The sequence below is a fragment of the Podarcis cretensis genome (assembly GCF_951804945.1).
Source record: "Podarcis cretensis genome assembly, chromosome: 5".
Classification (NCBI taxonomy): domain Eukaryota; kingdom Metazoa; phylum Chordata; class Lepidosauria; order Squamata; family Lacertidae; genus Podarcis; species Podarcis cretensis.
In genome coordinates this window covers 87,888,512-87,915,137 of record NC_137174.1, presented here as the reverse complement: position 1 = coordinate 87,915,137, position 26,626 = coordinate 87,888,512, and the positions used below count along the sequence as shown (strand labels likewise).

Sequence of the window (26,626 nt, the reverse complement as noted above, 5' to 3'; positions counted from 1 at the left end):
GCTATCCTTCCTCTAAACTAAGGCTTTCCAAACTTCGGTCTCCAACTGTTTTTGGACTACAACTCCCATCAACCCAAGCTGGCAGGACCAGTGATCAGGGATGATGGGAATTGTAGTCCAAAAACAGCTGGAGACCCAAGTTTGGGAAACCCTGCTCTAAGCAAACCGTTATGTTACATAGCGCAGGACACAGAGTTATAGTGATGGGATTATTAAGAGTTTCAGAAATAGACACCTCTAGGATCTGCACAGTGCTGTTCTTAGAATACAGGTGCCTTGCCAGTGGGGCAATATGACACAGTTACTGTCATTCTCGTTTGCACACATTGAAAACAACCACTAAAAGGGAGAGGTAATTTTCAAAGATCAAACCTGAATCAACAACACTGGAGGTTACAAACAGGACTCTTGGCCTGATTCACAAACATGTTTGTCTAAATGTCAGCGATAACGTGAAATGTCCTTCATTTTATCTCACTCTCTCCATGCAAAGGTGACATTTAGGCTTCCATGACTTATCTGCTACCGTGAAATGACGAAGTGCAGGAAAGATAACAAATAAGCATTATTGCTGGAAGGGGAAGGAGCTAACCGAGCCCGTTTCTGCACACGTATACACTGGCTCTCTTCCATTTCTTTTCTTTTTTTTAAATAATTTTTTATTAAGTTTTAAAGATGATAACAAACAAAAAAAGAAAAACAAGTACACAAAAATACAAAGTTATAAAACACATAAGAAAAAAATATAGTTTCAAAAAAGAAAAGAAAAAACACATTTAAAAAGAAGAAAAAACACAAAAATCCCTCTTTTTACTTCTCATCTTTGATTCACTTATTTTCTTGACTTCCTCACATCTCCCTTTTTTGTATCCCTGTTAAAAATTTATTCAGCAAATTCATATCCAATTAATTTGTCTAATTATCCATCCAATCTTATTTTTAACCTCGTTGCTAGAACCCCTTCAATTCATTTCAATGCCATTAGCATTCAAAAATTTTACAATATTTCTGTAAGTAAATTTTAAATTTCTTCCAATCTTCTTCCACCAACTCTTCTCCCTGGTCTCGGATTCTGCCAGTCATTTCCGCCATCTCCATATATTCCATTACTTGCATCTGCCATTCTTCCAGAGTGGGTAGATCTTGTGTCTTCCAATGCTTTGCGATGAGTATTCTTGCTGCTGCTGTTGCATACATAAAAAAGATTCTATCCTTCTTTAACACCAATTGGCTGACTATGCCCAGAAGAAAGGCCTCTGGTTTCTTAGGGAAGTACCTTTTTTAGTTCATTATATATCATCTCCCAGAAAGCCTTAATCCTTGGGCACGTCCACCAAAGGTGAAAGAATGTACCTTCTGTTTCTTTACATTTCCAACATTTATTGTCGGGCAAATGATATATTTTTGCAAGCTTGACTGGGGTCATGTACACCTATACATCATTTTCATAAAATTCTCTCTTAAGGCATTACATGCTGTAAATTTAATCCCGGTGGTCCACAACTTCTCCCAGTCAGCAAACATAATGTTATATCCTATGTCTTGTGCCCATTTTATCATAGCAGGTTTTACCGTTTCTTCCTCAGTATTCCATTTCAACAGCAAACTCTTCCATTTCATTTGTGAGCATCGTAAAATGGAACAGGAACGCAGAGAGACAAGTACATAATTTGTGTTTTTATTACTGCTCCTACTGCTGCTGCTACTACTACTTGGGTGTTGATCAGCATGCAGCACCTCCACGAGGCAAGGTGTAAAATAAAATAGGGCAATACATGTTTAGCACCAACGCCTTGAACTTGACCCAGTAACAAACTGACCGCTATTGCAGATCCCACAAGCAAGACGTTTTGTGTTGGCAGTGATGGGGCCCCCACTAAGCCATATTCTGCTGCAGCTGCCAGACCAAACTCAAGAGTTGGCCCACATACAGCGCACTGCAGTAATTCAATCTGGAGGTGACCAATGCACAGGCAGCCGATAGACTGCGCGCAATCCAGGAACAGCCATTAGCAGCGTGCGTTAAATTTGGTCCTTGGTTGTTTCCCTTGACCAGGAGTTAATATCTGCTGCTCATCACTCTGCCAATAGCACTTCTGAGAACTGAAATTGTTGAAAAGTGGGCTGTGAATTTTCCAGTGCATTTGAAAAAATGAAAATGAACAAGCTTGAAGATGTTGTTCTCAGACTGTGGTCCTAGACACAAGCTCACCTTCCTAGAGGCGTCAGGCTCTAACCCAGTCTCTAACCCAGCTGCAATTGCCCATGGATACAGGTCTGCATTCCACTATCCACTATGGAACAAGATCAAAACATTTAGGGGTGTCTAACACAATGCTAGAAATACAACTGGCTATCTAATCATCCCGTTAAACCCACAAAGTTCCCCATTATCAGTTATTTTCATGGCCTTTTCCCTAACAGGAACAAAATCTAGCCATAACATCTCCCAAGATGTGGGTGGCATTAAAAGCATTTTCCCAGAGAAGCATCCTTCTCTTAATTGGCCAACCCACAGAGTTGTTTCCAATGATTCTGCCTTGATCAGGAAGCCAGGAAATTTATGACTCATCTTTAGCTTCTTTTTCCAAGTTAGGGGTACAAAAGATGTCACTGAGGTCCCTGCTGCAAATAGAAACAAACACTCTGGGGACCTTTCAGTGTTTTTCGACTTCCGTCTCAATATGAAAGAGGCCCCAAGATTTGGATATTTTTCTCCAGGCAAATGAAGATTGCCAATACCAAGGGTGATATAACCCCCACATCTCCCCAGAGCCAGAGCCCCCTCATCTGAATTGCTTCCCCAAGGCTGTTCTGCAAAAAAAACCACAAAAAAACCCCACAAACTCTCCCATTGCCACCTCCCTTGACTTCTTTCCGTAGGCTCTGAATAGGGCAGGGAAGAGGGATCTTATCAAAGGCTTTCTGAACACCCAGAGACAGAAGAAGCAACCAAAACACCTTCCCCATCGCTTCTTGGCATATTCCAAAACACTGTCAAGATTTAATAAATACCCACCCTCATAAACAAGCCCCACTTCAAGGGATTCCTCTGCTCACTTATAGTTTTCCCTCAGTAAAATAGGGAGGCTTAGTTTTGTGATGGAATGCATTCCTTATAGTTTCCCATCCAAAGAATCTTGGCATGGCATACAAAGTGCATTTTTTCAAGAGGGTGGGGTTGTTATTACTGTTGCTGGTGGGTTCTCCCCCCACCCCGCCCACCATATGTGCAATGTTCTAATGGTCAACTTCTGCAAAGTGCTGACTTCGTATTAAGTAATTCCTCATACACACAGTTGACGCAATCACAAATTTCTCACAAATGATGACAGAAAACCCCACAAAAAAACCCACCAACTCAACTGGAAGGTCTGTTCTTTTGGTACACAAAAATACCCATAATTTAGGGCTGATTTGTACCGTTACAAACTGAAGGCTCTTCTTTTCAACTTCCGCAAACTTTTAAATTTTAATCTGCCAGGGCAGAACGCAACATGGTAAATCGATCGTGAGGGCTGGGAAGCCTGAGCTAACTCTTTGCTCAACAGAACATGTTGACCTTAAAAATATTCTGCAAACAGTTGTGATATAAAATACACACAGACCTGCTTCACTTTGTGGATTTCCGCTTCTGGGCTGGTTCCATTTTAAAAGGCCTTGGGATAAGATAAACGTGTGTCTACAAGCAAGCAACACTCAGCATACTGAGATAGTGATGGCCTTCTCACAAAGCAACGTGAGGTGGCTACCTCAGGCACCAGATTTTGGATATCATGAAGAGGAGCAGAATGGGACCCAGAGAGATGTGATCCACTGGGGCATCATGCATGTTTTGCCCTACTCTCATTTGCTTCAACGAGTTTTTCACAAGAGATAAGTCTAAATTAATTACAACCAGCTAAATTATTGAGAGGAATGCTGTGGATTGATCCCTCTGGCACCAATACATTTGGGGCTGACCATCTATGAAAAGGTGGACAATACTTGGGAGCTTCCAGAGACATTAAGAGAAACTTAGACTTTCAATACAGGAACTCTGAAAATCATTAGACCTTCGTTCTAGAACCTGTACCACCGGGATGATACTGGAGCCCAACTCCCATCGGCCCAAAGCAGCACAGTCACTGGTCAAGGAAGATGGGAGCGGTAGTCCAAAAACACCTGGAGTGCCACAAGTTTCCCATCCCTCTTGCAGGTAGAACTCAAATCTTAAATGTGTGTCTGGCTTGTGTAGAGTCAGCTGGGAGCACATAATGGATGGTCCACAACTGATGCTCCTCTTCCAGGTATTTCAAACAACATCTGAGCACTCTTGAGGAGCAACTTCATCTCCGGTTATTATGAGTTACATAAAAAGTAACAGGAGCAAATACTCTGTATGGGGACAATTTAAACTTCAATATATCCATGAACAACCCCCTTTGAACCATGTCGTCATGAATCTCCTGAATGCACTGAAATCTGAAACAGCACTCTTGAGATCCAGTACAATTATATTTCGAAATCAATGGTACTTTAAAAGCTGACATTTAACAGGTTCTTCCTGGTATTTTATAATCACGTGGTTCTAAGGAGAAAAAGCCCAGTGCTAATAAAATCCCCACATGCTCCCATTAACACTGAACAATTTGATTCAAGTTTGCACCCTGACCTACAATTCTCACTGTGTGTTCCCATGTGGGAATATCAGGCAATCAAGCTAAAATGTTTATTTAAGTCCCAAAGACAATTGAACTGTTAAGTAGAGATCAAAGCAACAAATTACGTGAATTATCCTCTAATTGCAAGCAATTGTCGTTATTATAGTATGCATATGTACTACTACAGCAGGGCTTGCTTCCGTTTTGTTTTTTTCCCAGTGAATGAATTGGGCTTATCTCTGTGCATCTAGCTTGTAGCTCAATAAAGCCATTATCTGATAAGTACTCCAGATTCAACAGCAAGCACATCTGAACCCTCTGAACCATGCCTGCAATTAATTTTCTGGGAGTTAATTTTCCTACTAACACGACAGAGGAACAAACGTCATTAGTTACTGCTCATTCTGAGACCATTATTCCTGGGAACCAACTGAATAACCTATGGGTCCCTATTCCAAGCGAAATGAAAAAAGTACTTTAATTATTTTTTAGCATCACTATTCAAGGCATAATCAAAAGTAAATGAAAACGCGATTGCTTATTTGGCTCAAACGAAGCATGGATACCACAGGGAAAATACACTGAAAAACGGCTAGGAAACAGTGTTGCGCAAAGAGCTGTGACTTTCCGCATCCTCCACAAAATCGGCACATCTGATGCAGCCAAACAAATTATTTCGGGGGGGGGGAGAGAAATAGAGGAAGAAGTACAGAGAAACCCCTCCGTGTTCAAGCTGTGAGATGACATCAGCGCCTTTCTGTTCTTTGGCTCGCTTGGAACCTACTACCCTTGACCTCATTTGCCAACACGTCTGTTTGACTCCAATTGGCTGTGACGATGCATATGGTTCTGTTTACAGGCATGCACAATGTCATCATGTTAGTAGAAGGCCTTGATAACATCACATGGAGGGGAAGAAGGTCACCACAGCCGAAAGAGATGGTAGTAGGGGAGGCCAAGGACAACAAGGCCAAAGGAGAAGAAAGAAAACGTCTCCAAAGGGAACAGCCTGAAAACCCATATTAGTATTTTCTGCAGTGACAGAGCTGGTAATGAGAAGGAAGGAAGCTGTGTTTGGGGTGGGCTCCCTTTCCCATGGGCCAAGCTGTTTTTTATTTATTCATTTATTCATTTATTTATTTTATTTATTCATTCATTTATTCATTTGTTTGTTTGTTTGTTTGTTTATTCATTCATTCATTCATTTTATTTACTAAATTTCTGTACTGAAAGTAGCACAACACAAAACACTGCAATTCCATCAGACACCTTTCTACTTCCTTAACTTAAGTAATCAGCTATACTGGTTAAACATGAACACTTCAATTAAGTTATAATTCTTCATTAATTAAATCTAGCTCATGGTATCTATAATATCTAGGGGGAGAAACTTTCCAAAATAGTCAATTTGGCTCTTTCCCCTCCTTGTACTTTTGTTTCTTACTGAGTAAGAAACTAATATCCAGCATTTCATTTTCCCAGTGTACTAAGCTACCCCTGAAACATAAAGGGGGTTGTACATGGTGAGGGTCCCAAGGGCTAGTTCCACATGGCTGTGGTAGGTGCTCATCTTGACCATTTATGTTTACTTTACTTTCGCTACATACACCCCTGATTTGGAAGGTAGCTGGGTGAGGGCAAAGCCCACAAACTATCCCAGTCACATGGACTTCATGAGCAAGGTTTCATCCCCAAAGGACCTCTCTGTGGAAATCCTTTCTTTTTTCTTCTTAATGACAGCCATTATCTTATAGCATGGGTAGGCAAACTAAGGCCCGGGGGCCGGATGCAGCCCAATCGCCTTCTAAATCTGGCCCACGGACAGTCCAGAAATCAGTGTGTTTTTACATGAGTAGAATGTGTCCTTTTATTGAAAATGCACCTCTGGGTTATTTGTGGTGCCTGCCTGGTGTTTCTACATGAGTAGAATGTGTGCTTTGATTTAAAATGCATCTCTGGATTATTTGTGGGGCATAGGAATTTGTTCACTCCCCCCCCCGCCCCCCATATAGTCCGGCCTCCCACAAGGTCTGAGGGACAGTGGGCCGCCCCCCTGCTGAAAAAGTTATAGGAAAGACAATGCAGGGCCGTACATGGAGAAAGTCTGCCCATCACCACCATAACCAACAGCACGCATCCTTGGGGGGCATGTAAGATTATATGTGCACACACCCAGAGACTGCAACTTGTTGATCTATACATATCTCTCACTACACTCCAACAGTAGACCTTTATTTACCTTATTATGGCCCCATTCATGTAAAGGCGACTTCACAAGTACAGGACAGGTCCCTGCCCTGAGGAGATTACAATCTAAAATGTGAAATAGGAAGGGGGGAATTGGAGGCAAGAGTACACAGTGGGTGGATATGCATATATTATGTTACAATAGGGTATAGGGACCAAAGGGATATGCAAAACAGAAACACCACTTCAGCATCTGCAGAGAAACAGCTTAAACTTTTGGGTTCTGGCTGCGAGCTCTGCACATAATCACAACTCTGCAACATGCATTTGTTATTGCAATTCCTTGCCTCTGCAAATATGGCACCTAACAATCATGTAATCCATTCTACGCAGGCGGCGGACGGGTTTGTTTGTTTATTACCCTGTCTCTCCAAATCACTCAAAAATTGCTTAACGAAATTACATACAGACAACAAAATAAATCGCTATTTCAGAAAACAGAGCAAAATAGCAGAGCAGAACAGCTTATAAAATTCAAGAGTTTTAAATATGAGGAGTCAAATGCACCAGAGATACAGACAGAATCACGGCAACTGTCTTAAGACGATAAATTTGCTGCGGAAAGTTTGCCTGAAACACTCCCAAGAAACAGGAAGAATTCTGTTGTTCCTACTATTAGGCATATTTGCCCTTTTGAAATCATTTGCACATTTAACTTCCCAGTTATTGCTGTTTAAAGTAAAGCAAAAGTAATTTTGTAGCAAGGTGGCTCTTTCCATATTGCCAACAGGAGAGGAAATGCAACCAAAATAAACCTAAAAAAAGGATGCAGATTTGCATATGCACAGAAGTAACAGGAAATACAATCCTGTGTGTTGCCCAGGTGCTAACTCCTAATAGGCAGGTTCAAGGTACCAGGCTCTCCCTACAATATCTTAAAACAGAATTTGGACTGGGCAGCATGCCAAACAAAGGACGCCTTCAAATAGAGAAGTTCCCTCTGTAAATGTCCCATATTTGGGGGGCCCCACATTCCCTACTGCAAATGAAATGCATCTCTCAAAAGTTCAGCATGCAGACATTTTACACAAAGTGCAAAAAGACAATGCTGGTTGCGGTGGCAGTTCCAGCCCTTTTCCCAGTCAACATCCTTCTGGCCTCCTACGCATAGGCGCCAGAAGTAAACACAGTAATTTTATAATTCTCTAAACCTAAAAGCAGCAGGCACCACCTAACAGGATGGCAAAGTCTGTACACTAGCTATTTTAGGAAGGGGGAGGGGAGGGAGCCAAGAAAATTGTATGATATTCTCGTACTTTATACCCCATGCTACTCGATATTCATGCACAAGTAAAGCAACATTTTAGCTTAACCCAAATAGGTTTCAGGTTCTGCTGCTTTTTTTTCTCTCTCTCTCTTCCTATTTCATTTCACAATTCTACTAACTAATTAGTCACCAATTAAATATATTCAACTTGGCAGCTGAATGATTAAAACGTTCAAAATGTATGTCATTTCATCCCAGGGGAAATAAAAATGCTTCTTGCTATGGATTTTTTAATATATAGTTTACAAGGGGAGGGGAAGTTGGCAAAATTCAAACGTACGAGTCATCATTCAAAAAAAGATTATGCCAGAGTCACAGCTATGCTGAGTTAGCATCTTTTCGAAGCCGGTGCATTTAAAGTAAACAGCTGTAATCCTGCATTACTTGGGAGTTGAGTCACATTGAACTCAAAGAGGGTAAAAATTGCAGAATCACAGTCATAGTTGGAAGGGACTCTAGTCCAGCATCCTGCAAAGCAAGAATCTCAGCTGAAACATCCATGGCAGGTGGCCATCCAACCTCTGCTTAAAGACCTCCAAGGAAGGAGAGACCACCACCTGTCTTACTGTCAGAAAGTTCTTCCTGATGTTTGGTCAGAATCTCCTAACTTGAATCCACTGGTTCGGGTCCTAGCCTTCGGAGCAGGAGAAAACAAGCTTCCTCCGTGTGACAGCCCTTCAGATGTTTGAAGATGGCTATCCTATCTGCAATGACAAACCTAGACAGCACCTTAAAAAGTAGAGACATCACTTTGCCAACAAAGGTCCGTATAGTAAAAGCTATTGTTTTCCCAGTAGTGATGTATGGAAGTGAAAGCTGGACCATCAAGAAGGCTGATCGCCGAAGAATTGATGCTTTTGAATTAAGGAGCTGGAGGAGACTCTTGAGAGTCCCATGGACTGCAAGAAGATCAAACCTATCCATTCTGAAGGAAATCAGCCCTGAGTGCTCACTGGAAGGACAGATCGTGAAGCTGAGGCTCCAATACTTTGGCCACCTCATGAGAAGAGAAGACTCCCTGGAAAAGACCCTGATGCTGGGAAAGATGGAGGGCACAAGGAGAAGGGGACGACGGAGGACGAGATGGTTGGATAGTGTTCTCGAAGCTACAAACATGAGTTTGACCAAACTGCGGGAGGCAGTGGGAGATAGAAGTGCCTGGCGTGCTCTGGTCCATGGGGTCATGAAGAATCAGACACGACTAAACAACTAAACAACAACATCCTATCTGCTCTCAGGCTAAACACACCAAACTCCCTCAACTGTTCCTCATAAGGCTTGGTTTCCAGATTGTTGATCATCTTGGTTGCCCTCCTCTGCACACGTTCCAGATTGTCTATATTCTTCTTAAATTGTGGTGCCCAGAACTGGGCACAGTACTCCAAGTGTGGTCAGACCAAGGCAGAATAGAGTGGTACTGTTACTTCCTGTGATCTGGACACTAAACTTCTTCTGATGCAGCCTAGAACGGCATTTGGTTGTATCCAACAGTCATATTCTAGAATAGACCCGCAGAATATGATTGAATCAAAAAGGAGCACTGCTACAAAGAGCAGAATACAGTGGTACCTCTGGTTGCGAACAGGATCCTTTCCGGAGGCCCGTTTGCAACATGAAAAGAGCACAACCCGCAGCGGCACATCTGCGCACACGCGGCCTGCAATTTGCTGCTTCTGCGCATGACATCATTTTGCACTTCTGCGCATGCGCGAGCAGCGAAAACCGGAAGTAACCCTTTCCAGTACTTCCGGGTCGCCGCGGGACATAACCTGAAAGAACGTAACATGAAGCAAACGTAACATGAGGTATGATTTTACACAATAGTACAGTTTGTGAGTTCCATACTTTGCCTTCCATACTTTGCCTCATAAACTCCAACAGCTGCTAGATGTAAGAAAACCCCCAAGGCAGAATGTTTTAAAGACATTCCCCTCTGCAGGTAAAAAAAATTGAAAATATGCAAGATGTACAATGTGATAGTCTCAAGATCTGGTTGTACAAACGAAGCAGCACAAATCACTCTAGTCAGTTATAAATTAACATAGTTTGATGGCCAAATCTGCGCCATTGAATGGGGAAACAAATAAAATAGTACCAGTGGGAAAGTTGATTTAAATCCATTATTTTGTACCAGCCTTTTCTTCCTGCTGATTTAAGCCACCCTGACTTAAATGAACCACAATGGCTGTGCTCTGTCTCCTGGTCAGAGACAGTGTTCTGCGAATTACAAAAGCATTATTGTGCCCAACTTCTTCTATAAGGCTTCCCATAGGCACCTGGGAATTGGATGATGGACCAGAAGGGCCACGGCCCTGATCCAGCAAACCCTTACATGTTCTAAACTAAACACCAGCAGCAGTTTCTTTTTTAAATAAACACAACTCACTATAATTTTAAAATTTCAGAAAAGCCCACAATACAGTGGTATCTCGCAAGACGAATGCCTCGTAAGACAAAAACTCGCAAGACGAAAGAGTTTTTCGTTTTTTGAGTTGCTTCGCAAGACGAATTTCCCTATGGGCTTGCTTCGCAAGACGAAAACGTCTTGCAAGTTTGTTTCCTTTGTCTTGCAAAGTTTGTTTCCTTTTTCTTAAAACTGTGCATTCAGGGGGTGCAGTTGCGACTTGACTTCGAGGAGAAACTCATAGCACGCAGTGTGGTAGCCTTTTTTGAGGTTTTTGAAGACTTTGGTGATTTTTGAAGCTTTTCCAAAATCCGTGCTTCGCAAGACGAAAAAATTGCAAGACGAAAAAATCGCAAGACGAAAAAACTCGCAGAACGAATTAATTTTGTCTTGCGAGGTACCACTGTATTATATAATATGTGCCTATGAAATATGAAACACCCAGTGACCACATCCAAAATCTGAAGCAAAGGCTTTGGAATTAGAAAAAGAAGCATCCCCCTTAGGCAGAATATTTTAAAACTATTTTTTGGTACAATCGAGTCCATTTCCACATATTCTTCTTTTTTTAAAAAAGTGTGCTTTCCGCCTGTGTTTTTATGAGCTTCGGTGATAAATCATGTGTGGAATGAATGCGTTAGCTGAACCAGAAATAGATTTGAGTTTGGCAGAGACAGAAAAACCAACACGGAGAGCTCGTTTTAGCTAAAAGCTTTGTGTTCCTACCAGTTTGTGTCGCCCTGCAACCCATTAAACGTGATGGGAAGGGCACCCAGGTTTTCTCCCTCACCCACTTTGTTAGGTGATAATGTGTTGTTTGTGTGTGTGTCTCACTTCCACAGTGCATTCATACCACCTTCTTCAGAGATCTTTTCCACGAAATCTTGGCCTAGTCTCTTTTTCTCAGTGGAAATAAAACCTAAGTGTTCACATGTAAAGCTAAACTTCCCAACAATTCATTGTTGCCTTTGCAGGTAAAGCTAAACTATGGCATTACACACTTTCAGGCTTGCAAACTCACCTCTCCTTATTATGAGGGGCCAGGACACAATCAGAAACTTATACATCCGTCTTTTATTAACTTTGGGTTAGGTACTTAATTCGTTCCGGAGGTCCGTTCTTAACCTGAAACTGTTCTTAACCTGAAGCATCACTTTAGCTAATGGGGCCTCCTGCTGCCGCCGCGCTGCCAGAGCACAATTTCTGTTCTCATCCTGAAGCAAAGTTCTTAACCCGAGGTAATATTTCTGGGTTAGCAGAGTCTGTAACCTGAAGCTTATGTAACCTGAAGCATATGTAACCCGAGGTACCACTGTATATGAATGCCCTTTACTAAGTAAGACCATCGGTCCATCTCACCCAGTTTTACCTACTTTGGCGGCAGTTTTCCAAGATTTCAGCTCTTTCACTAACCTGATATACCCAATGTCAGGGGTTGGATCTGACCTTTCCACATGTAAAAAGAACATTCTACCACTGAGCCCAGGACGTGGGTGGTGCTGAGGGTTAAACCACAGAGCCTAGCACTTGCCAATCAGAAGGTCGGCAGTTCGAATCCCCGCAACGGGAAGAGCTCCCGTTGCTTGGTCCCTGCTCCTGCCAACCTAGCAGTCCGAAAGCATGAAGTGCAAGTAGATAAACAGGTACCGCTCCGGCGGAAAGGTAAACGGCGTTTCCGTGCTCTGCTCTGGTTTGCCAGAAGCAGCTTAGTCATGCTGGCCACATGACCCGGAAGCTGTATGCCGGCTCCCTCGGCCAATAAAGCAAGATGAGCGCCACAACCCCAGAGTCGGCCACAACTGGACCTAATGGTCAGGGGTCCCTTTACCTTTACCTTACTACTGAGCACAGTATTTATCACCATGTGGACTCCTCCAGGCCCATCACAAGCAACCAATTCAGGGGGCTATCTCCAAGCGAATCAGGCTAAGCAGCCGCTGCAGCAAGATGAACACAGAATGCCAACTCTCAGGCCATTTAGGCTGATGCACACAGCCATTCTGACTTGCCAGTGTCATGATGACACCTATCGTAAGTTGACTGCTTTGGCATGCTGACCAGTTCAATGACTGCTCCATGAACACCGTGCCCTGGCAAAACCCATATGTTTGCACAAACTGATTATAACATTTTTTTAAAAGATAACCACAAGCGGCTTTCAGCTGCAAAACTCAAGGCCTACAAGTGCAAATGCACCCCACACTTTCTAGATGCCGAAATCCCAATGGAGCAGAAAAGATTATTTATGTATGCAACCACAGCTGTGTGGATGTTATTGGCCCAGAGATGGAAAGAAGAATGGAAGATTAAGTTGATGGGTTATGCCAAAATGGCAAAAATGACTGGAAGAATCAGAAATCAGGAAGACCAAAGTTTTAACAAGGAATGGGGGGGAATTATAATTTATCTTAAAAAAATCATTGAAAACAGTTAACATCGTTAGTAGGACTGGAATAGCACTTCTAGTTTGATGGTGAATTTTGGACATAATGGAGATGTAAAAGATCTGGATTATTAGAAAAGATGCAGGAGGAAATGATTAACAATAGGACCCACAAAGGGGCGGAAGGAGGTCCAGGAGATTCTTTGGAATCTTATTTCTATGTTGTATGTTGGATATGTGACTGTAAAATGTTGATCTGAAAAACCAAATAAGTAAATTTACAAGTGCATCCCCCACTAGTCTTGCATTATAACCACCAGGCGATAAATTAACCATCCCTGCCTACCTGGAAGGGGTGGCAGTGGTGGTTTGGAAGAGGCAGTGGGTTAAGTAGCTAGCAAGATACACGGTGTGGCAGGGCGGGGTCACACAAGTTGTGAAGGCCTAGGTTGAACCCAACTTTCCACCCCAAAATTAACACTCAGCTACAGAAGAATAAAACAGCTGTGTGGATTGTTTTATGTGAATGCAAAAATAGGCCCCAAGAAGAGGCACAATGGAAGACATACGAAGTTAATAAAGAGTGCTGAAGTAAGCAGTTGTTGTTACTATTTGGTAGGGGAGAATATGAGAGTTTGCTTAGACGAGGCAGCTGCCTTCGACCTTTGGTAAAATAATGCAGGAATGCTACCAAAATCCCAATATCACAAGATGACTCCAATGGTTTGCGGAGCTTGCGCAGCCAGGCCTATAGAGCTTCTCTGCCAAGACACAGCCCCTTCTCCAGAACGCACCATACAATCCCCATGATAAAAGGTTTCCCGCACTGGAATGTCTAAACTAGAGACTAGGTTAAAACACAAATAGACTACTGACCCAAGCTATTTATTCCATCCTAAGTTGAGGTCTTTGCTTACTGTAATTTGATGGTTTTAACTAAATCCGAGTGGACAGCAGGTTCTTTGACAAATAAGCCAGCGCCATATGGCTCAAGCTTTCTAGAGGGGGCCCACCGCAGAGACCGAACTGCTCCCTATGTCTGGATAAAGATACTCTCTTTTGAGCAAAAGCTGATGTCATCTCGCTCGGTATTATAATACAAGCTGAGATCAACCTTAATCTAAAGAACAGAAGACTCGAGCACAGCAGGCCTAGCCATTTTACAATCTTCATTTGCTTTTCCAAGGGTCTCATCCTGTAAGGTCCTGGGCACCTTTGGCACTCAACCAGCAAAGCACTTAACCAAGGGTTTCGCCGTAATCCTGTGGATCAACTCGGTTTGGACTATGCATTTGCCTAAAGTGCAGCGCGAACTCAGAAAGGCTTGGCTATGTTCAAAAAGAGTACACAGAGCATCTTAAAAAAACAAAACACCCAAACCTTAAGTTGAGTCATCCAAGTGGATTCTGACTGTAATTCTGGGTTGTTGGCAAAAGATGTATTTATTAGGCAGAAGAAATATTTACACAAAGAGACTGTTCTCCCCAACATGTAATCTGTATACAGTACCTATATGAAGACCAGGAAGATGGAAGAGCGACTGGGGAATGCAGGAATCGATATCTCCCAGAAACTACTGGAACTCATGGCACCACCAACAATTAAACGCTTAGGAGCAAATCAACCCATGGTTGCTGGCTGCAGATATGTGGGGGCTCCACATGGCCACAACTGGACCCGCGCCAGTCGCAAAAATGTGCCTGGCTAATTTCTAGCACTGGTTAATATCTGCAGAAGAGGTCCTACAGAGTGTGCCTTCGTGGAATCTGCTAACCTTTCTGTTTGGGGCGGGGGGGACGTGTGCTGCTAGTGTTGCATAGGAAGCTGCCTTTCACTGAGTCACGACTATTGGGGGTCTTGCTAGCTCAATACAGTCTACACTGACTGGCAGCAGCTCTGCAAGGTTTCAGAGAAGGAGCCTCTCCCTGACCTACCCAGATATGGATTCGCACGGCACAGCGGTGCAAAACTGCAGAGCTCAAGCTGGAAGCCCCCTCCCGTTTGCAAGCTGCTCCGATGGGCAGAAGTCTGTTTTGGCATTAATCAGTATCCAAATTACTATGATTCCAATAGTACTACTAAAAATAATACTAGTGCAAAGTCAGGAGCCCAGGCTATGCTGCCTGAATCTCTGCGACATCTTGCGACAGGAAGAAGAAAATAACACTAAACTGAGGATGACATAAGGGCTAGTAGACCGTATTATCCAAATCGAACAGTAGGGGAAATTCCATTCCAGATTTATCTCCTAATGGCAGGTCACCATAATGACCGCAAAATCATTGGCAGAAGGGAGTGCATTTATTAAGCAAACACCTTATTCCCCCCCCCCACTTGATTGTGTGCATGTGTGTGTCATGTTGACCGGCCTGCTAAACCTGGACGGCCAGAAAGTTTGCGGAGTCTTAAATTTATTTCTCATCCTGTGAGTGATTCATCCTTCTGCCCCTCTCCTCTGCAGCAGCACACTGTAGCTGCTCTGTTCTGCTCCAGTTGTGGGAAGCCACGTCAGCAGGAAATCATGCTGATTGCCAGGTCGCATACATGACTGTCTGGAGCAGTCAGTGCGCAGCACATGCAGCGCACAGTCCTGCTCTCCTCCTCCTTTCCACAAATGAAAAAAAGCTGTGAACGTCCTGGAAAGGAGCCCAATGCGATGAATGTGCTGGTCGCTACTAGGTACATACAGAATAATCTACAGTTTCACGTCAACTTTATGCTCGAAGTTTCCATATTCCAGAGTTCCAAAAACATTTCCATTCACACAGAGAATATCCATCCTCCCCCTCCCCAACCAGGTCTTCGAATATGTACTGTACAGCAGCCAAGCAGAGATATTTGGAAAAGATTAATGTAAGCCAAATCAAACTTCGCAGCTTTTATTATTTTTTTTAAGCTAGCTAGCACTGGGCAATTGCATCAAGCAATGAGTGTGATTAGTTCGCCAGGCTTAAATTTAAGCCTTGAAAAGGGGGACGGGAGAGAGATAGAGAGACAAAGTAATGTATCCTCATGGCAAGGAAAAGCATCCTTCTGTATGCATCTGTCGCATTGACGAGCTAGCCTGTATTTCAAGTTTCATTGTGGAACACTCGCAACTGCTAAGGTGCTACTATTAAAAAAAAAACAACAGCGCCACAATGCATAAGGAAATGTTGTAATGCTGCCCATCTCGAACTAGGCACATGTTGAACATCCATGTTCATCTTCAAAGGAATATTCTTCAACATCTGAGAAATAAACAGAACGCCAAAACCAGAATTCAAGCATAATTCAGCCCCACCGGAAAGCAGCTACCCAGCAGATCACCTTGTTCAATAATTAACGCCGTTGCCTAGTCACAAAAGGAGCTGCTCCAACCAGGTTTCACTAATGTGCTTTTAGTAGATAAGAAGAAGAAAAAACCACGACAGTCTTGCAAATTTGTAATTTCGGGTTTACTCGGGTGTGGAAATGCTGCAGAAAAATAGGAAAGTGATAGAATGGATTTTGGCAAAAAAATCAGACGAACACTACTGGAAAGTCTAACCCTGCAATGTTATGCAATATCTACGTAACATAATGTTGCATAAACCTTCTTGCTAATACAGTGGTTGGTCCACCCCAAGCTAAAGTCAATCTGCTCACAAAAATATCTAAACTCAGCAAGAACGATGTATAATTAGTAGTGAGCTGCAACTGTGTGTTTGTTTTAATAAGGTAGTGTCCTGATGTGATTATTCCAATGAGGCAGACCCAGCTGGAGAAAATTTAGGAATTTTAAAATGCTAGAAAAGATAATTTACCAAAAAGGAATAAACCACACAAGCCTGGTTAAAAAAAGAAACCCACAAAGAATGATATGGAGTCTGCAAACAGAACAGACATAAATATTTTGGCTAACACAGTATGACCATTTGGATAGGAGCACAGGACAAATACAATCACATGTTGTTTGGTTGGGGCTCCAGACCTCCAAGGTAGCTTTGGAGACCAGGCATCTGATACAGTGTAAATTTTGATCAACAAAAGGATCAACAAAAATTTAATTGCACTAGCAAACCAGGCAATCACCAAGATGACAAATGATAAACTGGACAGGCGTTGCTTTTCCAAGTTTAGCAAACGAACTGCTTATTTTTGATAAGATGGGAATGCAATCAAAGGCAGAGAGAAAGAAAGGGGAAGACGCTTCGCAGTATGCTACTAATTCAAACTCTCTGATGTTCCAAGGCTACAGTGGTGCCTCGCAAGACGAAAATAATCCGTTCCGTGAGTCCCTTCGTCTTGCGGTTTTTTCGTCTTGTGAAGCACCCCTATTAGCGGCTTAGCGGATTAGCGCTATTAGAGGCTTAGCGGCTTAGAAAAAGGGGGGAGGGAAAAACTCGCAAGACGTTTTCGTCTTGCTAAGCAAGCCCATAGGGAAATTCGTCTTGCGAAGCGCCTCGAAAAACGGAAAACCCTTTCGTCTAGCGAGTTTTTCGTCTTGCGAGGCATTCATCTTGCGGGGCACCACTGTACGGTATTTAGATAAACAAGATTCCATTTTCTTCAGACTATTACCCATCCCTCTCTCTCTCTCAAGGTGGAAACCCATAATAAAATCCTACTGAAAAACCAGTGCAAGGCTTATTTTCGCTGTAACAGAATCAATGAGCAGAGCCAAAGAGTCAAGAATGGTTTTTCTGCTAGGTTATTTATGTGTTGAGGCAGCAACAAGACGAAAAATACTTCATGAGGAGAAAGTCTCAGGTAGCTGCGAGGAACTTTTATGTCTGACTATCTGCCTTAAAAACAACAACATCAGAGTCAGAGCCGCAGGGTGAAAGAAAGAAGTGAAAATTTATAAAGAATAATATTGTCCGACTGCTTTAGGACAAGTTTGGTCAATAGTATGTCAGCATATTAAACCAAGGTATAAGTGATCCTTTCGCCCATGCACACAGGTGCTAAACAGTAGAATAGAGGAGATTTTGCCAGATGCAGCCGAGATCTACTAAAGTTATCCCCTCTACTCATTTTACAGGCAACCTGTCCCTTCACACATGGTCAGTCAAAGCAGAAAGCAAACAATGAATAAGGGAGAGTGAAATGGATGACTTTCTCCTGCCAGAATTTAAGCCTTAGGTGGAGTTTGCTGCCTGCTTTAGACTACATCCCCAAGAAGACTAGGTCCTGGTGTAGAAAGAGTCTCTGCTGGGCTCATATCATCCAATGGTTAATGGCTTCATGCCCTCTTTCACTATCCTGAAAGTATTTGACTGGGGGCGGCTGCCGAGACCACATAACACCAATCCTGAAAGACCTACATTGGTTCACAGTACGTTTCTGAGCACAATTCAAAGTGTTGGTTTAAAGCCCTAAACAGCTTTGGCCCAGTATACCTGAAGGAGCGTTTCCACCCCCCATCGATCAGCCCAGACACTGAGGTCCAGCTCCGAGGGCCTTCTGGAGGTTCCCTCACTGCGAGAAGCAAAGCTACAGGGAACCAGGCAGAGGGCCTTCTTGGTAGTGGCCCTGTGGAACGCCCTCCCATCAGATGTCAAGGAAATAAACAACTATTTGACTTTTAGAAGACATCTGAAGGCAGCCCTGTTTAGGGAAGCTTTTAATATCTGAAGGACTATTGTATTTTAATATTTTGTTGGAAGCTGCCCAGAATGGCTGGGGAAACCCAGCCAGATGGGCGAGGTATAAATAATAATAATAATAATCACCACCATCCTTATTGTGCAGGGGAATAGTTCATTATTATTACACCTGTATACCTGTATGGCCTGCTGCAAGCCTGGGGTGCAGTATTATGTTCTGAAAGAATCTGGCAAAGGTTTTGAATAGGCCAATAATATGATTTTTATCAGACACTGCCCAGTAAATTCGTGAGTATATTAGCCACCAGCAGTCTTTCACTGCAGCTACTGCTCTACTGACAGGTGCTGACATTGTCCTGAAACCAGCTGGCCATCGGAATATGCCAGGAATGTTGAGGGAGCAGCACACCAATGGCATTTGGTGATGTACCTCAATGCCCCACTGAGCTTCAATAGCGTGCACAAGTTGGGGTAGCTGGAATTTAAAGGGGGGGAAAGAGGAGAGGACCGGTTTGCTAGGTCTAATACACCAATTGCTTCTTGTTTGGGGGTGGGGGGGACACCGTCAAGAATGTTCCCTCCCCGTCCATCAACCTCTCTTCCAGCTGGGCAAGAAATTAGCAGGTAAAGCTTCTTATGTTTGGAGAGAAGCAATTTCACCACTAAGGTCCTAGGCCAGCTATAAAGTTGGTAATTCTACCAAAATCGGGAAGCGGGGGGCAGGAGAAATCCTTCTTTGCAGAATGTGGTTACTACTTGAGCTTCTATAAGAAAATCAGTGTTATCATTGCTAGGCGGCATTGTTCCTTATGCGTTGCAGAGGTACGGGTGATTCATCTTGTCACCATTTGTTCAATACATTTCTTGTTAATATGAGCTATCGTCTACTTCCTATGTTCCGCTCATTTCTGTCCTGGGATATCACATTCCTCATTACAACCACAGATCTGATCTCAACCTATAATGTGTGTGCAAGTTTGCAAAAATAATTTGTTGGAACTATTATGAAGCACCTCAAGCAGAAAAAGCCGGCAAGTTGATTAGCGATTGTGTGGCTTCTCGGCCAAACTGGGCTCAGAGAAGTCAGGAAGTTTGGAAGAGTCCAAACTGCAGGTGAGCTTTCCGACGCCTGAGATTCTTCTTCCAAGGGACCAGGATGAGGGCAAGAGGATGCCCCACATGCCCTGTCTGCCTCTCCCACCACAAACTCGTTCCTGCCACACCCTAACAGCTGAAACACACTACTTTTCTTAAGAAGGAAGAGTAAAGGCGTCAAATCTTTGGCTCTTTGGCTTCCCACCAACTCTGTTCCCCTGCTCTCCAATCTATCATCACCCAAAATAATAGCCGATGCAATGAACTCTGCAATGAAGTTGTGGCTTGTTTGAGGGCACACTGCTTGGGGTGACCATGGAAAGGGGGGGGGTACATCATCTCATCACTGGCACCACTGCTAATCCAGAGGTATTGGGGGGGGTGTATTTGAATACCTGGGAGGAGCAGGGATGGTTATGGGTGGCAGCAGAGGGGCAGAATGACACCTCCTGGCTTGAAAATCCTTTTGCATTTACACTGGTACCTTGGTTGTGAAATTTAATCCATTCCAGGAGTCCGTTCTGACTCCCAGAACCATTCAAAAACCAAGGTGTGGGTTCCAATTGGCTACAGGAGCTTCCTTCAGTCAATCGGAAGCCACGTCGGACATTCAGCTTCCCCAAAAACGTTCGCAAACCAGAACACTTACTTCCGGGTTTGCGGCATTCAGGAGCCGATTTGTTCAGGAGCTAAGCTGTTTGACGACCAAGGTACCACTGCACTCTTGATTTTGTGGAAGAAACGGGAGGGAAACAAGATCGACGTGCAAAAGTCTCTCCTTAAAAGTTAACGATAAACTGTCCTTGGGGTTTTCAGGGAAGCAAATCCCCTTTCAAAAGATTTGCACTTAAGAAGAAGGAAAAACCCCAGTAAGGCACTAAAAACATATAAGCTTCAGGATTCACTTTCATGTACAGGAAAATGACACATGGCAGATATTTTATGAATTGCTCTTTACTGTACTCCGGAAACTCCGGCTGTATAATCATTTACGAGGGGTGGGGGATCCCACTGCACTGTAAAGGGCACCTTTAGCGTACTGACAAGATCCTACAAGCCTCACAGAGAGAGCTACTACGGCAGCAAAGATTCTTCTAGCAAAGTATTGGAAGACACAAGAGTTACCCACGCTGGAGGAATGGCAGGCAAAAGTGATTGACTTTATGGGACTGGCAGAAATGACCGGCAGAATCCGCGACCAAGAGAAAGAGACTGTGGAAGAAGACTGGAAGAAGTTTAAGACGTATCTCAAGAATTATTATAAAATTGAGGAGTGCTAAAATGCTGAGGGAAAGGAAGACGTAGAATTGCAGCGGTAAACTGTGTTTGATTTTAGGGTGGAATTGAAAAGGAGAATGAATTTATATTTAATTGGCTAAGAAGGGTTGCTGAACAATTGTTTAAAATTAAGGATGCAAAAAGGGGAAGGTATGGGGAAGTCCGGGAAAAGAGGTTTATGGAAATAAGGTAAAGAAAATATGACTTTTTGTGTTTGTTTTTTATGTTGTTTTTGTGTATGTTAAAAATTTGGAAATCAATAAAAATTTTATTTAAAAAAAAAAAAGAGAGAGAGATAGGATCCAAAATAGGAGAGCTGCACGCTGCCCAATTCTGCAACAAGAGATATCATCCTTGGCAAGGGATAAAGAGCTGCTGCTCTTTGCTTGGTGTTAACGACCCATAAAGCACAATTATACAGACATCCTGTTTCCTCTTTCGCGCTGCTAAGTTACTAGGGACAGGTGCAGAGGTAAGGGACTGGAAAGTGATTGATGGTGAACCACCAACCCTAGTTAGTTTTAGCATTGTGTTGACATAAGTCAGAACCATGCTTCTGCATAGCACAGAATGGGATGGAAGTTTTCGCTTAGCACATGTAAGAACCTATAACCCTATATATGCACCACCGTGAGTTTCATGTTAAGGCAGGTAGGCTATAAATAGGACACATGCATTAAACCTTTCATTTATCTCTATCTCCACCAGCCATTTTGTCTGGTTCTAATGCCAGGTTTAAAAATAAAATAAAAATGGCACGCGCTGGGTGGCAGCCAGTCAGGCCAGTCTGCAGCTAGCCAAAAGGCAACCCGTTGTGCCCATATTTCAACACATCGCCGCCTTTCTCCTTGAAGGGAATGAGCGTTTAGAACGGAGGGGAGCGCCGAAACTCAAAACGCTAACACAAATGTTTTCCATTAAAATTCAATCAACACTACAGCCAGACTACCAACTGAGACCGGGATCTGACTGATCGGAGAATGTCACCGGCTTTTCAAGACCGAGAACTGAAAAGAATACCGAGAAAGACTCAATAAAAATACTCTATACAGAAATGTCATAATCTTAAACACATGTGCGTAAATGGAATGTGCGCACATGGACGTTTTTATTTAGAGCTACGCACAGGGGGCCAGAGCTTGAGGTGGAGAGCTCTGCCATTTGGGTAGGGGCTTGGCCTTCCCTCTCCCCGCCCCCCCCCCAATGCCTGGACTGCCCTTCCCTTCACCATTAGGCCTTTAACAACATTTCTAAAATGTTGCTCTGATTGTCTAAAATGGACAGCAGCCATGGGAATTTTAAATGTGTTGGATCTGAGCACAGGATAGCAGATAACGGTACGAGCCAGCCTTCCAGTGTTCAGATGCTGCACCAGAACCTACTGGTTCAAATTACAAGGAAGGGAATGTTGCTAAGTTTTTCCTCACTGTATGGCCTGTTCAACAGCAGAACAAACGGCCTATGGAGGCGGTGGACTCTCCTTTGTCCAACTGCACTAGCTATCAATTAGTTTCCAGGCCCAACTCAAATTGCTGGTATTGACCAATAGAGCCTTAACTAGCATAACCTCAAGGACCGCCTCTCTCCATATGAACCTGCCCGGACCCTGAGATCACCTTCTGAGGCCCTTCTTCATGTGCCTCCTCCGTGAGAGTTCTGGAGGGTCGCAGTGGCTCCCCTTTTGTGGAATGCTCTCCCCAGGGAGGCTCGTCCGGCGCCTGAATTATACATCTTTGGACGCCAGGCAAAAACATCCCTCATCTCCCAGACCTTTGGCTGACTGACATCCAACGCCCTTTTAAAATGTGGTGTGTTTTTCTTGTGGGGTAGGGGGAGTACTGGGTTGTTTTTGGTTTTATTATTTATTTTGTGATTTTATATATGTTGTAAACCACCTTGAGACCAGGGCGAGATAGAAGGCGGTATGCAAATTTAATAAATAATAACAATAACAATAATTTTAAGCAAAGGTGACTAATCAAGGCTGCTGCAACAGCAGCTCTGCATCTTATGATGCAGGTAAATTCTCCTATGAAGCCAGACGCAAGTGCCTTAATACTGAAAACTCTGGCAACTTGCAACGGCTGGAGCTACAACTAGGGCATCGGACATCAATAGGTAAGTCACAAGTCCAAGCCATCTCAATTTGCTGCTTTTCATTTCTACTTAATAGGGAGGGAGGGTGAGGTGGAAAAAAACAACACACACACACACCACAAATGGAAATCGTTTGATGAGCTTATTCGACTGCAGGTCACGAATGAATTGCTTCTTTCTTAATACTGAGCTCAAATGATTAGCTTTCTTGCTTTCATGATCACTGGCTTCAAGCAAGGAGGGGAAAAATAAAGTATAAAACACCATAGCCCCTGGGTAGACTTATTTACCATGAATGACTCACACAGAGTTATGCATGACTGCGAGCACCCACCTTCCCCCAAAACTGGCAACGTTACAGGGAGCATTTTTATTTTAAATAAAAGTGGTGAAGGTGTGAGCTTCACTTGGGAAAGTTTTGCCATTACAGTGAGAAGCACAAATGCGCTTTTCTTCAGCATTAGGCATGAATTATATATTGATCCAACACCTCAGATGTGGCCATAGTGAAGAAAATCTAACCTGACATTTTGCTTACTGGTTTTTCTCGTCTCTCTTTAGGGGCAATGGGTGATATTATTAAAGGCAGAGGTTTGATAGAACTCCCGACTGTCATAGCTGGGTGGCATCCACCTGAAGTTGCCACATTGAATGCCCACCTCCTGTATGCTAAACTGGGTAAAAAAGGTAAAGGGACCCCTGACCATTAGGTCCAGTCGTGACCAACTCTGGGGTTGTGGCGCTCATCTCGCTTTATTGGCCAAGGGAGCTGGCGTACAGCTTCCGGGTCATGTGGCCAGCATGACAAAGCCACTTCTGGCGAACCAGAGCAGCACACGGAAACGCCGTTTACCTTTCCACCAGAGCGGTACCTATTTATCTACTTGCACTCTGACATGCTTTCGAACTGCTAGGTTGGCAGGAGCAACGGGAGCTCACCCCGTCATGGGGATCTGAACTGCTGACCTTCTGATCGGCAAGTTCTAGGCTCTGTGGTTTAACCCACAGCGCCACCCGGTCCCTAAAACTGGGTAAGATGAGGATTTTATTATCCTTTTATCCTACCCTTTATCACAAGATCTTTGGGCGTTTCACAGAATAAAATACAAGATAAAAACATAAGCAGCAACAAAGCAATAACCTTCCCCACTTCCCACAGACGCATTTAAAAGACTGAAGAATATGAATCAGCCCAAGGCCTGGTTGAAGGGGAACGTTTTCGTCAGGCGCCTAAAAATTATATAATGAAGACGCCAGGCATACCACCCTGGGGAGAACATTCCACAAATGGGGAGCCACTACAGAGAAGGCCCCGTTCTAATTTTGCCAACCTCCACACCTTACGTGGAGGAGGCACACAAAGAAGAGCCTCAGGTAATGATCACAAGAGTCTGGGATGGCTTATATGATGAGAGAAGGTCCACGTGCACATAATGTATGTGTCTGAACCACCCATGTTACCCTCACAACAAACCACTGCAGTGAGTCCATTTGGCAGAGAATGACTGGCACAGTTAAGTTTCATGGCGAAGAGGAATTTGAACCCAGGTCTCCCAGGCTAAAGACTTGCACTCTAGCCATTCCACCGCATTACCTCCTTCCTCACCATAAATATGGCAGTTGCTATGGAGTCAAGGAGTTGTGGGGGGGACTTTTAGGTCAACCTTCTGCCTGGAAGCCCTCCAAAAGATGGCTGTCCACACTCTGCTCAAAGACCCCCAACGTCTGCCTAAATGGAGAAGAACAGGAGCTGGGGAACATTTGTCCCTCAAGATGTTCCAATTACTGTTGTTTCGTTTATGAATCTCTTCCCACAAGGCACCTCAAAGGGATTTGCGATGCAGCATATATAAAACAGATACATATACAAAAAACAGGTGAACAGCACAAAATCAATTCAAACCCAAGGCAGCTATTGAGTGAGGTACAGATTTTGGAAGACTCGTTGAAGGAGGAATGCATGTAGCAGACTCCAAAAAGACAGCAGAGAAGAAGAAGGAGAAGGAGAAGGAGAAGGAGAAGGAGAAGGAGAAGGAGAAGGAGAAGAAGAAGAAGAAGAAGAAGAGGAGGAGGAGTTTGGATTGGATATCCCGCTTTATCACTACCCTAAGGAGTCTCAAAGCAGCTAACATTCTCCTTTCCCTTCAACAAACACTCTGTGAGGTGAGTGAGGCTGAGAGACTTCAGAGAAGTGTGACTGGCCCAAGGTCACCCAGCAGCTGCATGTGGAGGAGCGGAGACCCAAACCCGGTTCACCAGATTACGAGTCCACCACTCTTAACCACTACACCACACTGGCTCTCATAGAAGGAGCACATCTGGTATGCAATGCGGAGGGCAGGAGTTCTAAAGGTAGGTTGGTGCGACCCCAACTAAAGGCCCAAATCTGATGTTGTGCTAAGTAGACTTCCTGATAGGATGGCATCTGCAGAACGCCCTCTCCTGCAAAACACAGTGATTAGTTGGGGACCTAGAGGATGGATGACTTTTTAAGGCATTCTGGTCCCAAGCTGCATAGCCCTTGGAGCACCAGTACCAGCCCAGCAGCTAACTGGTATCCCATGCAATTCTTTCAGCAGTGGTGTAATATCATGGGGTTTGTCCATCCCAGTGAGCAGTTGACCCTCCACATCTCACACCTGCTGCAGCTTCTGGGCTAGCCTCAAGGAAGTCCAGCAGCCCAGCCACCATGCCAAAGGCAACAGGACCTTCTCAAAGTTCATGCACCTGTCTAAGGGACTCTCTTATGGAGCAGTGGTCCGGCTCCAAATAAAATAGTGTCTTCGAGGGCTGCAAAGCCGAACTGCAAGTCATCCACGCTTCCTCTAAAAATTTGGCACACTGAAAACATTTAAGGCTGTCAGATGCACCTTCATGAACAATGCTTAATTTTCATTGGTGAAAGGACAGAGCAAAAGCAATGGATCCACGGGTGATCAGCCAAGGATATTAATTGGGCAGAAATGTGCTTTCCACATAAAAACAGGAATGTTCTCTTAATAAAGGCTTCCTTACCTTGAATGCACTGAAGAGTCCCATCTTCTCCCCTTATTGTAAAAGTTTCACCTGGATTAACTTGGACAAAAATGACCTGTCAAAATAAAAGAACCTGATGTCAGAATCTTATAACGAAACATATCCATGAATTGTATGTATTCTTTCCAGAACATAGGCATGAAAGAAGATATGGGGGTGGGGGACTTAACTAAATCATCATTTTCCAACCTGAAACCCTCAATGTGTTGTTGGGACTCCAAATCCCATCAGCCCCAGCCAACATGGCCGATGACCTGGGATGAAGGGAGTTGTAGCCCCAAACATTTGGGAGGCCAACAGCTTAGGGAAAGTTAAACTAGAGAAGTCCTGGAATTATTTATTTTTTATTAAATTTCTATATTGCCCTTCATCCGAGGATCACAGGGAGGGTTACAATATAAAAACACAGAAATACATGACATAACAATAATGGATACAAAAGAAAGCCAGCATGACTAAACAACAGAATAGGAGATGTTAAAATACAAAAGTCTCGCCTGAAATAAAAACACACATGTTCCGTCAAGCCAAAATATAAATCGGCAATAAGGCAAGCCAAGACCAGACAGTTGAAAAGGGGGGGGGGACATATTTTTTTAAACTGAT

General features: G+C 43.5%; 1 protein-coding gene across 2 annotated transcripts in view; it reads right to left on the bottom strand.

Annotated features, from left to right (window-relative positions):
* The window catches only part of FNDC3B (fibronectin type III domain containing 3B), a 278,029-nt gene that overhangs the window by 157,460 nt on the left and 93,943 nt on the right, over positions 1 to 26,626 (bottom strand). The window contains exon 3 of one of the 2 annotated variants that reach the window (XM_079977640.1): positions 26,000 to 26,075. In XM_079977640.1, coding sequence (XP_079833766.1) covers positions 26,000 to 26,075 — 76 coding nt within the window. Of the gene's footprint in view, positions 1 to 4,449; positions 4,457 to 25,999; positions 26,076 to 26,626 lie in introns of those variants that run through there. The other variant, XM_079977641.1, reaches the window with a different exon arrangement.